Raw genomic sequence first — 14,100 nt, 5'->3', positions numbered from 1 at the left:
ATGGACAAGTAATCACCAAGCCATTATTCCTTTTATATATGAACAATCAGGTAAGAGTTTGAAAATCTGCTCATAGTAACTATCAGGTGGTGCTAGGTGAACTTTTTCAGGACGCTAAATAAAATTTTTATGAAATACTATTTTCTCGTTTGTGTCTAAAATAATAGCGTAGCACTGCATTCCTTCCTTCTCTTGGGTCTCAAACCACGTATCCCAGTAAATGTATCTGCAAACTCTCGTCAGATGGGTGACCAGCCTTCGAACACAGGGAAACTGGCCCGCTTTGTGAGGCCCCCGCAGCCTCCAGGTCGTCCGCAGCTCCTACCTCCGGGCTGCCCCCGAGGCCCGAACTGAGAAGGATGCGCTCGCACGGCGGCGGTGATGAGTCCTGGGGGCCGAGAGCCCCCACGCTTTCCGCCCGCGCGTATTCCGTCTGTCTCTGACTCGGGCCCGAGCAGCCACCCGGCCCTCAGAGACCTCTCAGGCCTCTGCGCTCTCCGGCTCTGCCGGACTAGCGGTCACGCGCAACCAGCCCTCAGGCGCTTGGAAGCAGGCCGCCCCGTCCGGGCCAGGTCTGGAGCTGGGGGCCAGGCTGGTCCGCCTCACACCCCGCGCGGAGTCGGCCCATCCGCGGCCACCAACCCGCAGGCCGCGCGCCGCCGCCCCCAGCCAATCCCAGCTGACGCGCGTCGGCCTGCCGGCCTCTGTCCCGGAAGCGCCGGGGCGAGCGGGGGCGGGGCGGGGTGGTGCGGGGCTCTGCCCGCCCCCGGAAAACGTACGGCCTTCCAATAGGTGGCTGCCGTCCGCGCCGGGCGCCCATTGGCCGAGGGGGCTTCGGCGGGCGGGGCCGAAGGGAGCGGTGCGAGTCGACCACGGGCTCCTGATCGCGTCTTGGTCCGAGGAGCGCCCCAAGGTGAGTGGCGGAGGCGAGGCGGGGGCTGAGGGGCGGCGGGGCGTCCTCCTGGGGCTGTCCCGGCAGGGGCCTCGGGAAAGGCAGGCTGCGTCCCGGGGGGACGCCCTGGAGGGACCGGGGTTTGCGCCCGCTCCGCCCGCTCCCCGGCGCTCGGGCGCCGACAGGCACCTTGTGTGTTAAATGCGGGAGCGGCGGCCAGCGCCCCAGGACCGAGGGAGGCTCTCTGAGGGCGCCCCTGCGGCGGACAGCGCTCCCGCGCCCCCGGCAGTGCACGGACGCCGAAAGGTGCGCGCCTTCACGCCAGGCGTCGGCGGAGACACTAAGGGGCAGTGTTTTCCGAGTGCTCATTGTGTTCCAAATTCGGTACTAAAAGTATTAATTCGGAATTCCTCAATAAATTAATGGTGCTGCTGTCCCCAAATTGCAATTAGGAAAGATTACCTGACATTTTTTTAGGTTCAAGAGCCTAGACAAAACACAGCAAATTCAACATGATGTCACATTTTTAACGTAGAGACTCTTCCAGCCTGTAATCAGCTTCCAGTGTTTTACAAAGTAGCCCTTTAATCTCTGAAGGCAGAGGTCATGGGTGGGAATTCTTGCTCCATCACTTATTGGCTGTGTGATCTTGGACAAGAGACAATCTCCGTATTGGTACTTTCTGTAGAATAAAGATAATAGTAGGATAGGCTCTAAATGTTATTTATGAGGACTAAATGAAAGAATACAGTTTAAAGTGGCCAGAAAGATTGATCATGTAGTAAATAATAAATGTTAGCCATTTTTTTTTAAATAAAGGATTAGAGTATTAGGAGCTTGAATATTACTTGGACTCAAAGCTGTGACATTGTTAGAATTTAATGTTAAGTTTTGTACAAGTCTCATTGGTGTTGTAAACTGTGTCCTAAAATAAACCAAGTGAAAGTCGCTCAGTCATGTCCCCGACTCTTTGCAACCACATGGATAGTCCACGGAATTCTCCAGGTCAGAATACTGGAGTGAGAAGCCTTTCCCTTCTCCAAGGGATCTTCCCTACCCAGGATCAAACCAGGTCTCCTGAATTGCAGGCAGATTCTTTACCAGCTGAGCCACAAGGGAAGCCCAAGAATACTGGAGTGGGTAGGCTCTCCCTTCTCCAGTGGATTTTCCTGACTCAGGAATCCAACCCGGATCTCCTGCTTTGCAGGTAGATTCTTTAGCAACTGAGCTATGAAAGTGAAAAGTGAAAGTTAAAGTCGCTCAGTTACCTCCGACTGTTTGCGACCCCATGGACTGTATAGTCATGGAATTCTCTAGGCCAGAATACTGGAGTGGGTAGCCTTTTCTTTCTCCAGGGTTTCTTCCCAACCCAGGGATGGAACCCAGGTCTCCTGCATTGCAGGTGGATTCTTTACCAGCTGAGCCACAAGGGAAGCCCCTAAAATAAGCCAAAGTGAACACTGAATCAGAGGTGTATCCATCACATTGCAGGAGGCTTCCTTCCCTGTTGTATTCTTGCTACAGCTAGTCTCAAAAATGAGAAACTGTTGTACTTGAATAATTGGAAAAACTAAATTGCTAATTCAGAATTGATCAGAAATTAAGCATATGCTGAAATTTTTATGTTAGATAGAAAATATAATTTAATTTACATGGCCTTGGTTTGTACAACTTGGGGAAAATCTATGGAATGTTAAATTTAAGCTGTTCACATAAATGAAACCCACATCAATCAGGTAATGGAAGGTAAAGCAATTCTGATATGAACTTCTTTAATAAGTGAATTCTGACTTAACATACTACATAAGTACAAACAGATTTTTATGGCACTTTTCATTAAAGGTTAAAATGTTTATTATGTTCCATATATGACTTCCCTTGTAGCTCAGTTGGTAAAGAATATGCCTGCAGTGCGGGAGACCTGGGTTCGATCCCTGGGTTGGGAAGATCCCCTGGAGAAGAAATGGCAACCCACTCCAGTATCCTTGCTTGGAAAATCTCATGGACAGAGAAGCCTGGTGGGCTGCAGTCTATGGGGTCTCAAAGAGTCGGGCACGACTGAGCAACTAACACTTATTATGTTCCATATATAATTGAAACCTATGGCCATTTCACTGATGTTTGACAAAAATTGATATTGTATTGGTCAAAGACTGATGCTGATAGAAGGCCTCAAGAAAATGTTTAACTTGTGAAGGCTGCCCACTCTATGATGGGAGCCACTGTCTACACTAGTGACCACTTTAAAAACATAAATATGGAAAACGTGAGCAAAAAGGTTGGTAGCTCAGGTAATAAAGACTCTGACTGCAATGCATGAGACCTGGGTTGGATCCCTGGGTTGGGAAGATCCCCTGGAGTAAGAAATGGCAGCCTGCCGAGGTCCAGCCCCAGCTGATCCAGGGTATTCGAAGGAGAGACGGCTAGGCGACCTATTCAAATGTTAATTAGAGATAATAAAAAGTAATAGAATGAGGATGGCTCAGTAGGAAAATTCAGTGGAGAAAAGAAGCTGAGTGACTTGGTTTACGCGGAAAACCAATATAACCCGTGACACCAGGTTAGCTCTGACCACGGAGGCCGCAGGCGCCCTCTCGAATAGCCGAAGGTGCCCCACCTTAGACACTTTCTCGAGTAGGTCTTAGAAGCCCAGGCAAATAAATGGTCGCAGAGGATATCCGCGCTCCAGATGGACACTCAGCTGGAAGTTAAAGGGAAGAATGACATGGGGAGACCAAGCTTTGGTGAGCAAGGCCCGTAGCTTTATTTTCAACAGGGGTTTTTATACCTTAAGTTACACATAGAGGATAATAGGGGATGTAAAGTCAGCAGTCTTTGATGCTTATCAAAAACCAGGGTTTCTTTCCTGCAAATTTATCGTATACAAATGGTTTAGGTGATTTACATCATCTTCTGGCCAGAAGGCCTATTAACATTTTATGACTCTTGACAAGGACTTATCAACAAAGACTTATTTTCTCTGAGAGTAATTATTTTAAGGTTTGACGCCATCTTTCAAAGATAAAATTACATTCCTATAGGGCGGATGTGTAATGGGTTTACAAAGGAAAGAATTTATTACCTTAAGGGTCTAAAGTTACTAACACCAAGGCCACTACTTATTTTTTCTACATACCAACTATATTAATTAATACACATTCAAGGATACAATACAGGGGATGTGGAAACTTGGCAGCAAGCATTGGCTTATCAATGAAATCTTTTACTAGTTTTATTCTGACAGTTTCTAACTCTCTGAGAGGCTCTAAGCTATTTGAATATCTTAAGCTTCCTGTGCCTCTCGAGGCTGGGAGACTGTAAACAATCGTATGCATAGCTGTAGGTGTCCGGGTAAACTTGTCAGGCGAGTTAGAGAGCCATCTGAGGGGTTTGGATTTAAACACTCCTAATTGCCCAGGAACTTTATTAATTGGAGCTGTAAGTTAACTCTTTGACAGACAGAGCGAGATGGTGGTGGGGGACAGCCCCCAGTAAAGTCAGAGGTGAGAGCACAAAGCAATAAAGTAGGCAGACTCTGGTTTTTTGGGGGTAGATGCTCGAGAATATCCGGGGGCACTCCCGAGGCTCGATCCCGCCTTTGCGTATGCCGAGCCTCCTTCCTCATGACCTTTGTCACGAGTGGAATGTCTCTCACCGGCTCCCGGCATCAACTCACTCCAGTCTTCTTGCCTGGAGAATTCCATTGACAGAGAAGCCTGGTGGGCTACAGTCCATGGGGTCACAAGAGTCAGATACCACAGCAGCTAACAGAAGGAAAAAATATAGACAGACATTACTTAGCACTTGGCTGAAGCTGAAACTCCAGTACTTTGGCCACCTGATGTGAAGAACTGACTCATTGGAAAATACCCTGATGCTCGGAAAGATTGAGGGCAGGAGGAGAAAAGGACGCCAGAGGATGAGATGGTTGGATGGCATCACCGACTTGATGGACATGAGTTTGAGCAAGCTCCAGGAGTTGGTGATGGACAGGGAGGCCTGGCATGCTGCAGTCCATGGGGTCGCAAAGAGTCGGACATGACTGAGCCATTGAACTGAACTGGTTATAAAACTGTCAAGAGTATATAACTTTTTATATGGAGCTGTTAGATTCTGGTGCAGTTGTAGTTCCTGTTTTCTCTGATGTATAACAGTTGGAGTTTGAGAGTTTATTATAAGGTCAAGTTAGGTTAGTCGGAGAAGGCAATGGCACCCCACTCCAGTACTCTTGCCTGGAAAATCCCATGGACAGAGGAGCCTGGTAGGCCGCAGTCCATGGGGTCGCTAGGAGTTGGATATGACTGAGCGACTTCACTTTCATGCATTGGAGAAGGAAATGGCAACCCCCTCCAGTTTTCTTGCCTGGAGAATCCCAGCGACGGGGGAGCCTGGTGGGCTGCCGTCTATGGGGTCTCACAAAGTCGGACACGACTGAAGTGACTTAGCAGCAGTAGCAGCAAGGTTAGTAAGAGGGAATTCAGAATGGTATTCAAAACATTTCGTGACATTCTCCACAGGCATAGATTGGAATAGGGCATATTGTGGTTTTTCTTTTCAATTAATGTGAATGTCCTCTTGTGTTAGGAAAGCCTCAAGACCTTGATAAGCCCAATGTTGTTCCCCCACCCCCACCCCACTTTGGTCCATGAGAGATGCTCTGTATTGCCTGTCCACACACAAATGATCAGTTTAGAAAGTAACTGTTACTCCCTTTTGGATTTAATCTTGATGAAGAAAATCCATGCAAGAGTTAACTGCCTGGTTAAATACTTCATGAGACTAGAAGAGAGATTTCCCAAGTTTATACTTAAACTTTCTTTTCTTCCTTTTCTACCTCCTACTCCACCACACCTAAAGAGGCCCGTTATCAGGAGTTTTTCACATTGAGGGGGAGCTGATGTAGTCTTAAGGGGGTGTCCAGGAGAGAAGAGTAGAAATTAGACAGTGGGCTTGGAAACGGACCCATAAGACACATTAAGGAATGTGAACTTTATATTATCCAGTAGGAGTGAATGATAACTAACGTAACCACCGTAAAAATTCAGATTCTCATCTTTATAGGTAGTTTTTTATTGCTTATTTTTTGTGTGCTAGATTTGCATAAATACCGTATGGTTTATGCTAACAGTAGCTTTCCACTTCACCTTTGATTTCTATCAAAGAGTTTTGAAAATACTTTTATCTGCCCGACACAGAAATCTGGTAGGTGACCCTTAGATTTAAAGAATATTGTTTAATCAGCATGATCCCAGTAATAGATAAGTTAAATTTCCTTTGTAAGTCCTCTAAAGAACTTGTGTTTGTTTATAACATATGCTTTAATAAGGTCATTGTACTGGCTGTCAAGTTAGCAGTGTCTTGAGTGGAAAGAGGATCTATTCTTGACTCACAGACTTTTTGAATCAGCTCATCCACTTTTAGTCTGTGGTTAGGATCTATAATTATTAAATATTTTGCACACTTTCATAGGTCCTAAGTTTTGTATTATTGAATTTTCTCTATATACTTTTCCACATTTCTGAAGGGATGTGCTGTGCTTAGTCGCTCAGTTGTGTCCGACTCTTTGAGACCCCATGGACTGTAGCCCGCCAGGCTCCTCCGTCCATGAGATTCTCCAGGCAAGAATACTGGAGTGGGTTGCTATTCCCTCCTCCAGGGGATCTTCCCAACCCAGGGATCAAACCCAGGTCTCCCGCATTTTGGGCAGATTTTTTACCCATTTAGCCACCACAGAAGCCCTCTGAAGATATATGCCACCCCAAAATATCCTACTTCAGAAAAGAGGTTACTTTGAGCTGAAGACAATTAAGAAGCAGCAAAAGCAGAAAGAACTATTTTTCCTTCCACTATCTGCCTAAAAGTAGGACATAAATTTCCTTTTGTGAAGGACTGACTTCTCTCCTGTACCAGGAGAATAACTGCTATCATTGGCGACAGAAATTTGGCACTGAGATGGTCTACACAGTCAAACTTTACTAAAATAGCCTTTATCTTTTATTATTCTTCCTCATATATTTATATTGGCATAATTTACCACCCCTAGAAGCTCAAACCCCCTTTCCGTTGTCTTGTCATTTTTCTGCAGTTTATCACCCTTTTTTAAAATGGTGTATAAACTCCACATGTAATTGCTTCTCTTTGCACATAGAAATTAAATATTGTCATCAAGTACATTTTGTTTGCGTTTTTTTCTGTTTATCTTTTGTCAGTTTAGTTTGCAGATCTCAGGATAGATCATCAGAGAATAGAGAAGAAGTTTTTTTTCCTTTCCTGAACTTCTGTATCATTTTCATGTTTTATCATGTTTAATGGCTTTTATGCTCTGGTTTGTGCTGTTTAAATATTACCTATAGCACTGACTTATTTTTGTCACTTTAGTTTTCAGATTAGTGGTTGTCACTCCTGACTGCATAACAGAATGATCAGTGAGGCTTTTTAAAGGACCTAGTTTTCTGGGGCCTGTTCCAGAACAGACCCACTGAATCAGACTATCTGGCTGAGGTCCATGAAATCTAATATCCAAAATCAGTGTCACAGAAAACCAGAGGCAAACACACATTAGAGTGTAAAGGCAAGTCTTACTCAGTGACTGTTGCAGTCGTGGAAGAGAGACCTTGGGATAGACTAGGCTTCGTTCTGAATACAGCAGGGCGAATGGGGGTGGACAGCTAGGGAGCAAGGTGGGTGTCAGTGAATGAAAAATTACTAAGGGGTATTGCCCTAAAGCAACTTGGCAGGGTTCTTGCTAAAGGCAGGCTAGGGTGATAAGATTGAAAGTGGGATAAGGAAGTTTGAGGGTAGGGGATTTCGTTAAACTGACTCAGCAGGACTCTTGCGGAAACTGGACTATGGGGTCCAAGGCCAAGCCCAGGAGCTGGCATGTGTGCTGCCCAGTCGTGTCCGACCCTTTGCGAACCTGCGGACTGTAGTCCGCCAGGCTTCTCAGTCCATGGGATTCTCCAGGTAAGAAGACTGGAGGGGTTGCCATGCCCTCCTCCAGGGGAATCTTCCTGACCCAGGGATCAAACCCGCATCTCTTACATCTGCATTGCAGGTGGATTCTTTACTGCTAAGCCACCAGCTTCCCAAGGGCTAGGCCTCATCGCGAAGAGGACTCAGAGGAGCCTGACCAAGGAGAGAGTCTTTGTCAACATCAACAACTACTGCAAATTATAGCAAGGTAATTCTGATGTGTGCACCCGTGGTGAGAACTGCATCCTTATTCCCACAGAGGTGTGAGCCTTGATACTCCATTTAGATCTTTTCTTGCAGTAACTTCGTGATTTGTAAATGGACAGTTTCTCCAAAGCATTTTCTTCCTTAGCCTTTTACTGGAGAGTACCATGGCACCAAAAGGAGAGAAGTTAATTCATGTTCTGAAGCAAATACACTTCAATAAATATTAAGGGCCTGCTGTGTTTCAGACAATGTTCTATTTGGTGGGGATATAGTAGTTAAACAGCAGACATGGGCCCACCCCTCTATTAGTAAGGGACATGGTAGTCAAAGAGTAGAGTATAATGTGTGTGTGTTTAGTCGTGTCTGATTCTTTATGACCCCATGGACTGTAAACTGCCAGGCTCCTCTGTCTGTGGGATTTCCCAGGCAAGAATATTAGAGTGGGTTGCCATTTTCTTCTCCAGGGGATCTTCCTGACACAGAGATTGAACTCAGGTCTCTTGTGTCTCCTGCATTGGCAGGTGGATTGTTTACCACTGAGCCACCTGGGAAACCCAGAATATAGTATATCAGTAAGTAAACAAGTTAGTTTCACATAGTGATACACTATGCAGAAAATAAAAGAAGGGTATTATAGTGATTTGGGGAATGTTGTGTTAAGGATAGGAGGTTTAAACTGAAATTGTTACTACAGGCTGTTACTAGTCACGCTCAGATTTGGGATCTAGTAATCCAGGCAGAGAAGTAATGGCAAGTACAAAGGCCTAGAGTCAGTGACGAGCTGGACAGGAAGAAAACCAGTAGGAGAGGAGCACTGAAGGCAGTGGTGTGTGGTGAACCTCCTGGTATCTATGGGGGTGATTCTAAGGCTTTTAATCTTGAGCAGCTGGCTCAATTATCATTTTATTAGTAAAATTATTAAGACATGTAAGACTGAGGCAGATTGAAGGAAGCCTGGAGAATGAAGAGATGCCCATTAGGCATGAAGCTGTAAATAGGCTTTTGGAGCTGGGACTTTGGATCTGTGTTTGTGTGTGTGTGTGTGTGTGTGTGTATCCGTTTTTCCCTTCGTGTGTGTGTCTGTCTGTCTTTTCCCTCCCTTCCTCTTCTTTCCACTTGGGCCTTGGCACACAGCAGCCTCAGGGTAACTGCATTCCTTGTGTGCTTGCTTGTTTATCAGAGGCTCCTGGAGTGATCATTCTCAGAGACATCCAGAGACTGCATGGACTTCTTTAAGCTAGCTGCAGAAGCCATGCAGTGTCACAGACTCATCAGAGAATCTGTAGCAATGTTCTACAATGATTACATTATAGAATCCCTCATTATTTTCTTTCAAGTTTAGTTATCATTTCCCTTTCAAAGTATTGCTGAATGATAACTTTTCTTTGCAACTATTAAACATTCCTCTTTATATAGTTAAATTATTGCCTTAAAACTATAAACCACTTATTTATGCTGTATTGGTAGCTCAAAGGTCTTCAAATCACCTCTTTTGTTACACAGATACCTCACTGAATCGTGTGACACTTCATCAAATAAAATATTGAAGTCAGTAGAATTCTTGAGACTTTTGAAATTCTTTGGCGGTCTCTAGCCCTATCTCCCCGCCTCCCCCAGCCCTATCCTTAAAAGATGTAAGGTGTTTCCATTTGTGTTTGTCATTTATTTGCTAGAATGAGTGCTATATCTGTTGGATGGTAAAATGAAAATTTTCAGTTGCTAAAACTCTAAGGACTTTTAAAAGAGTTTATACCTTGTATGTTATTTTTGTGTTTTGGAAAGAGCAGTTTTTTTTTTTTTTTTTTTTTTTTTTTAAGTTACTTTAGTTTTTTAATTTATTCCTTTTGGTTCAATTCTATTAGAAAAGGAAATAGGATCATATCTTCTTTTTTATATGAGGATTTTAATAACACAAGATAATATGATTCTTATCCCTTTGTGTTCCACATCCTGGAATCTTTGAGGAAGGAGCCATGCGCAGGGATTCTGATTACTGACTTGGGGTGGGGTCCATGTGTAGGTGTCTCTACAGCTCCCAGAGGATTTTTTTTATGATGTCAGATTTGAGACCTCGCCCCTTCATCTGCTGGATCTAACTCTGGTATTTGCTGATGATAATCTTAGTCTCTGTAACAGGAAAAACAAATGGAAGCCCTGCCTGATACAGCTGTTTTGGCGACTAGACTTAAAAACACTCTTATCCAGTACCACAACCTTGAAGATGAAAAGTGGCGAGTTGCTAAGAAGACGGTAAATTAATTAAATTATTTGTGTTTGGGGTCTGTCTTCTAATGAGCTGGTGGATGACTTTGAAAATGGTATAGAAAAATATAGACCACACTTTAGATGACTGTGCAGGATAGATGAATGGGTCAGTAAAGCTGGTGGTTTCATAGGTCACAGAGGAGGAGCAGCAATCCCGCACTGCTGTCCTTAGCTCTTCAGATAATGGACACAAGAACAGACTCATGGCAACCAGATTGTAAAGAGCAGCCTCTCAGGTCAATAAATAAAACATGTCATCGTCGATTTAAGACAGGAAAGCATAGTAATTGATAGTTTGAAATCATTTCAGATATTTTAACAAGCCTGTGAGGATGGTCTATTAGTATTCTTTTTTTCACCAGTATGACTTACCCAAACTGTCGCATAGTAGAGTGTTGACAGAGCCAACCCTAGAAACCAGGACTCTTCCATTTCAGTGCTGTAACTATTCTGATATTCAGAATTTCTTACGAGATGATCTGGAAAAAAATGCCGGGGCTGATTCAGGGCAGTCCTGTCATCACAGATGCAGATTGCTTAATTTTGAAAAGATGGATGAGCAAATTCAGAATTAAATATTTGACATTTCTATTATCTTAGATTAAATTCTTCAGTAATGATAAATAGATAAGATTGTAATAATGCAAATAATGGCCAGTGAGCGTGCCATCACCAGATCTTAGTGTTTGGGTGTCTTTAAGCTACTGAAAAACCTTTTTCTAGGGGTCTGTAATTTAAGTAAGATGTGTGGTACTTTAGGATACAGAAAAAATTCAGATATGAATTATATGATGGTATGAGTGACTTGTATGTACTTCTTTGAATGTTTACTTATGTTTTATTTTCATGCAAAGCTAATGCTGTGGACTTTATGAAATTGTCAGTTTTATATCCAGGTTGCCACCTATGTAATTTTATCACTATACACTGTTTTTATTTTTATAGAAAGATGTAACAATTTGGAGGAAACCTTCAGAAGAATTTAATGGATATCTGTAAGTAATTCTTATAGTTTTACATAGCTCTTAAGATACTGCTAAACTTCAACTGTATATACACATATACTCACGATTGCTAAATGATCATTGCCAATAAAGTTTGGCTTTTGCTTTTAAGATTTTAAACTTTGTGAGAAGAAAATCATATTATGCATTCAAAGCTTTTAAAATGTCTGTGTCCCTGGTGAATAGAGTTGATTGTTTTGGGAATCGTAAATGATGGTATAGCTGATAAAATCTTAATTTCTTACTGTGGTATATAAAATACTTGTAATATTCTTTCTGCATTTATTCAGTACTGTAGCATATTTTGTTCTAAGAATTTGTATTGAAGAAATAATTGGAAATTAATAATTATTTAAGTATTTGTCTCTTCTGTCACATTACTTAAAACATTAAAAATTATAAACAGCCTGAATAATCAATAGTTAAGGAATGATTAAATTATAAAATGTGCTATTTTACAATCTTTAGAAACCATACTTTCAGATGTTATTTAAAAACATAAGAAATGTTAAAGATGTAATGAAAAATGAATACAGCAGAGTACTAAGCTGTATGTAGCACAGTCATAGGTTGACAAACTATATTTTTATATTAAAATGTTTTTATTTAACACAAAAGTATATACCTCTAGATGGCAGTTTTATGTGTGATTTTTGTTTATTTATTTTTGGTATATAGTAGAGTACGAATTATGTCTTTAACCAGTAAAAAAATATATATTGTTTTTTAAAGCCAGTGCAGATAGGTGCCTTGTGTAATTGGAGTGGGATATTCATATTCTGGGGGCTTGGCACTTTTTAGAATGAAACTATTGACCACAGTTTCTACATACAGAATGTTTTGAAGTGTATTACCAAAGATGGCATTTCCAGAAAGGTAAGTTGTGCAGTATTTATGGGAAGGACAGGGACACGAGAGTTGGATTAAACACTGTAAGCAAGTGTGGAAGTTAACCCTTTAGATCAGTAACTCCCCGCAGGGGCTGAAAAAGTTTAAAAGTGGCTGGGGGCACTGTGCTCAGTGATAAAAACTCACAGAAGAGCTGATACCTGGGCTGAGCCAGAAAGAACAGACAGGTGTTTCTTAGGGAATGAGGTAGAGAGAACTGCACTCAATCACATTAACACAGATGGCTTCCAGGTAGATGGGAAACACTGAGACAGTTTGTTTACAGAATTTAGGCTTCCTTGTTGTCTCAGACAGTACAGAATCTGCCTGCAATGCAGGAGACATGGGTTCGATCCCTGGGTCAGGAAGATCCCCTGGAGAGGAGAATGGCAACCCACTCCTGTATTCTTGACTGGAGAACTCCATGGACAGAGGAGCCTGGTGGGTTACAGTCCAAGGGTCACAAAGAGTCGAACACGACTGAGCGACTGACTTTTTTTTACAGAAATTCAAGTTGTGTTTATATAGTTGGAACATAAAGTATGGGAATGAGGAGAGCACGTCTGAAGGACTTTTGAATTCTTAAACCAAGGATTTCGGTTTTGTATTTATCCTCTGCTCAACCCAACCCTCCCAGGTCCTCAAGGGATTTTGTATTTATTATGGTAACAGTTGTGAGAGACAGATATGAGCGTAGAAAGTTTAGAGAAGAGCTTGTATCCTGGGAGACCACGGCTGGCTTCTTAAAGTGTCCCTATGATTGTATACAAAGTTTTCTGACAATGTATATTCCTGGGAAGATATCTGTGGCTTTTTTCAGATTCTTAGAGTTATATGATCAGAAGAGCTAGAATCTGATGCAGTATTGAGTTGGACACAGAGTTCCCAAAGTAAGGACACAGCAGGGGAGCTGAAAAGGACAAATGGACTTGAAAGAGATTTGATGGTGATGATGGCGTAATGATGCAGTGGTGATGATAACTAACGTCTGTCGAAACGCACATGTTGTTCTGTGCACTTAATGTGTAGAAAGTCATCTCGATAAAACATGGTGACTTTCTAGTTCTGACTGTTGGAATGGGGTTAAGAGAAAAAGAAGTGTTGAAGTTGAAACCCAGATTTCTAATTTGGGTGCCTGAATTAATTTGTATTACCCACCCCTACCCTCTACCCTCATCCCAAGTTAGAGAACCTAGGCCAAAGGGCAGATTTAGGACTGAGGATAATATAAGCTTGAGCTTGAGATATTTGCAAACTGATAAAAAGCTTCAGATGCTTAAAAAAGAGAAAAAAGACCCGCAAAAACAGCGCTAGTTAGAGCCAGTCTGTCTCTTTTTCCTTTCTTTCTCACAGGTAACTACTGTCTTGAAGTTGTAGTATTTGTGTTTCATGCTTGGGCCATATATATGTGTGTGTTTCTTTTAGTAATATGTTTTAATTGTTTCTGTTCAATCCTGTTTCAGTTTGCCCATGCTGCTACATGCTGATCTGTACTTTAGTTCTATATTCATGTACCACAGTGTGTTCATCTGTGTTTGCAAATTTGCCTACAGATAAATTTTTAGGTTGTTGTCAATTCTTCTCTATAGTATGCTTCTTGGTACACGTCTCCTCCTGCGCCTGTGTATCATTTTCTTGGGTACGTACCTGTTGTCAAACTGTTCTGTAAAGTAGTGATAGCACTTTGAGAGATGTCATTTTCTTCCATTCTACACTTGTTATTAATTTCTTAATCTCTGGCAGGATGGTATCTTGGCTAGTAATTATTTAACTATGAGTGATATTGAGCATCTTTTCTAGGTTTATTGATCTTTCAGGTCACTCTTGTCCTTTGTCCATCTTTTCTTTGGATTGTCTTTATCTCGTTCTTTG

The 14,100-nt window shown here is 42.5% G+C and overlaps 1 protein-coding gene across 7 annotated transcripts in view; it reads left to right on the top strand.

Moving 5' to 3' along the window:
- The first annotated feature begins 784 nt into the window (after positions 1–784).
- The window catches only part of STARD4 (StAR related lipid transfer domain containing 4), a 32,526-nt gene continuing 19,210 nt past the window's right edge, over positions 785–14,100 (top strand). For all 7 annotated transcript variants that reach the window (XM_055565972.1, XM_055565965.1, XM_055565964.1 and 4 more), the window contains exons 1-4: positions 785–913; positions 7,947–8,072; positions 10,208–10,321; positions 11,282–11,331. In XM_055565972.1, the coding sequence (XP_055421947.1) occupies positions 10,217–10,321; positions 11,282–11,331 (155 nt within the window). In that variant the 5' untranslated portion in view covers positions 785–913; positions 7,947–8,072; positions 10,208–10,216. The remainder of the gene's footprint in view (positions 914–7,946; positions 8,073–10,207; positions 10,322–11,281; positions 11,332–14,100) is intronic.

The sequence above is a fragment of the Bubalus kerabau genome, chromosome 1 (genome assembly GCF_029407905.1).
Source record: "Bubalus kerabau isolate K-KA32 ecotype Philippines breed swamp buffalo chromosome 1, PCC_UOA_SB_1v2, whole genome shotgun sequence".
Taxonomy (NCBI): Eukaryota; Metazoa; Chordata; class Mammalia; order Artiodactyla; family Bovidae; genus Bubalus; species Bubalus kerabau.
Note: the sequence above shows the minus strand (reverse complement) of the source record. Positions and strands in the feature narration are given on the sequence as shown.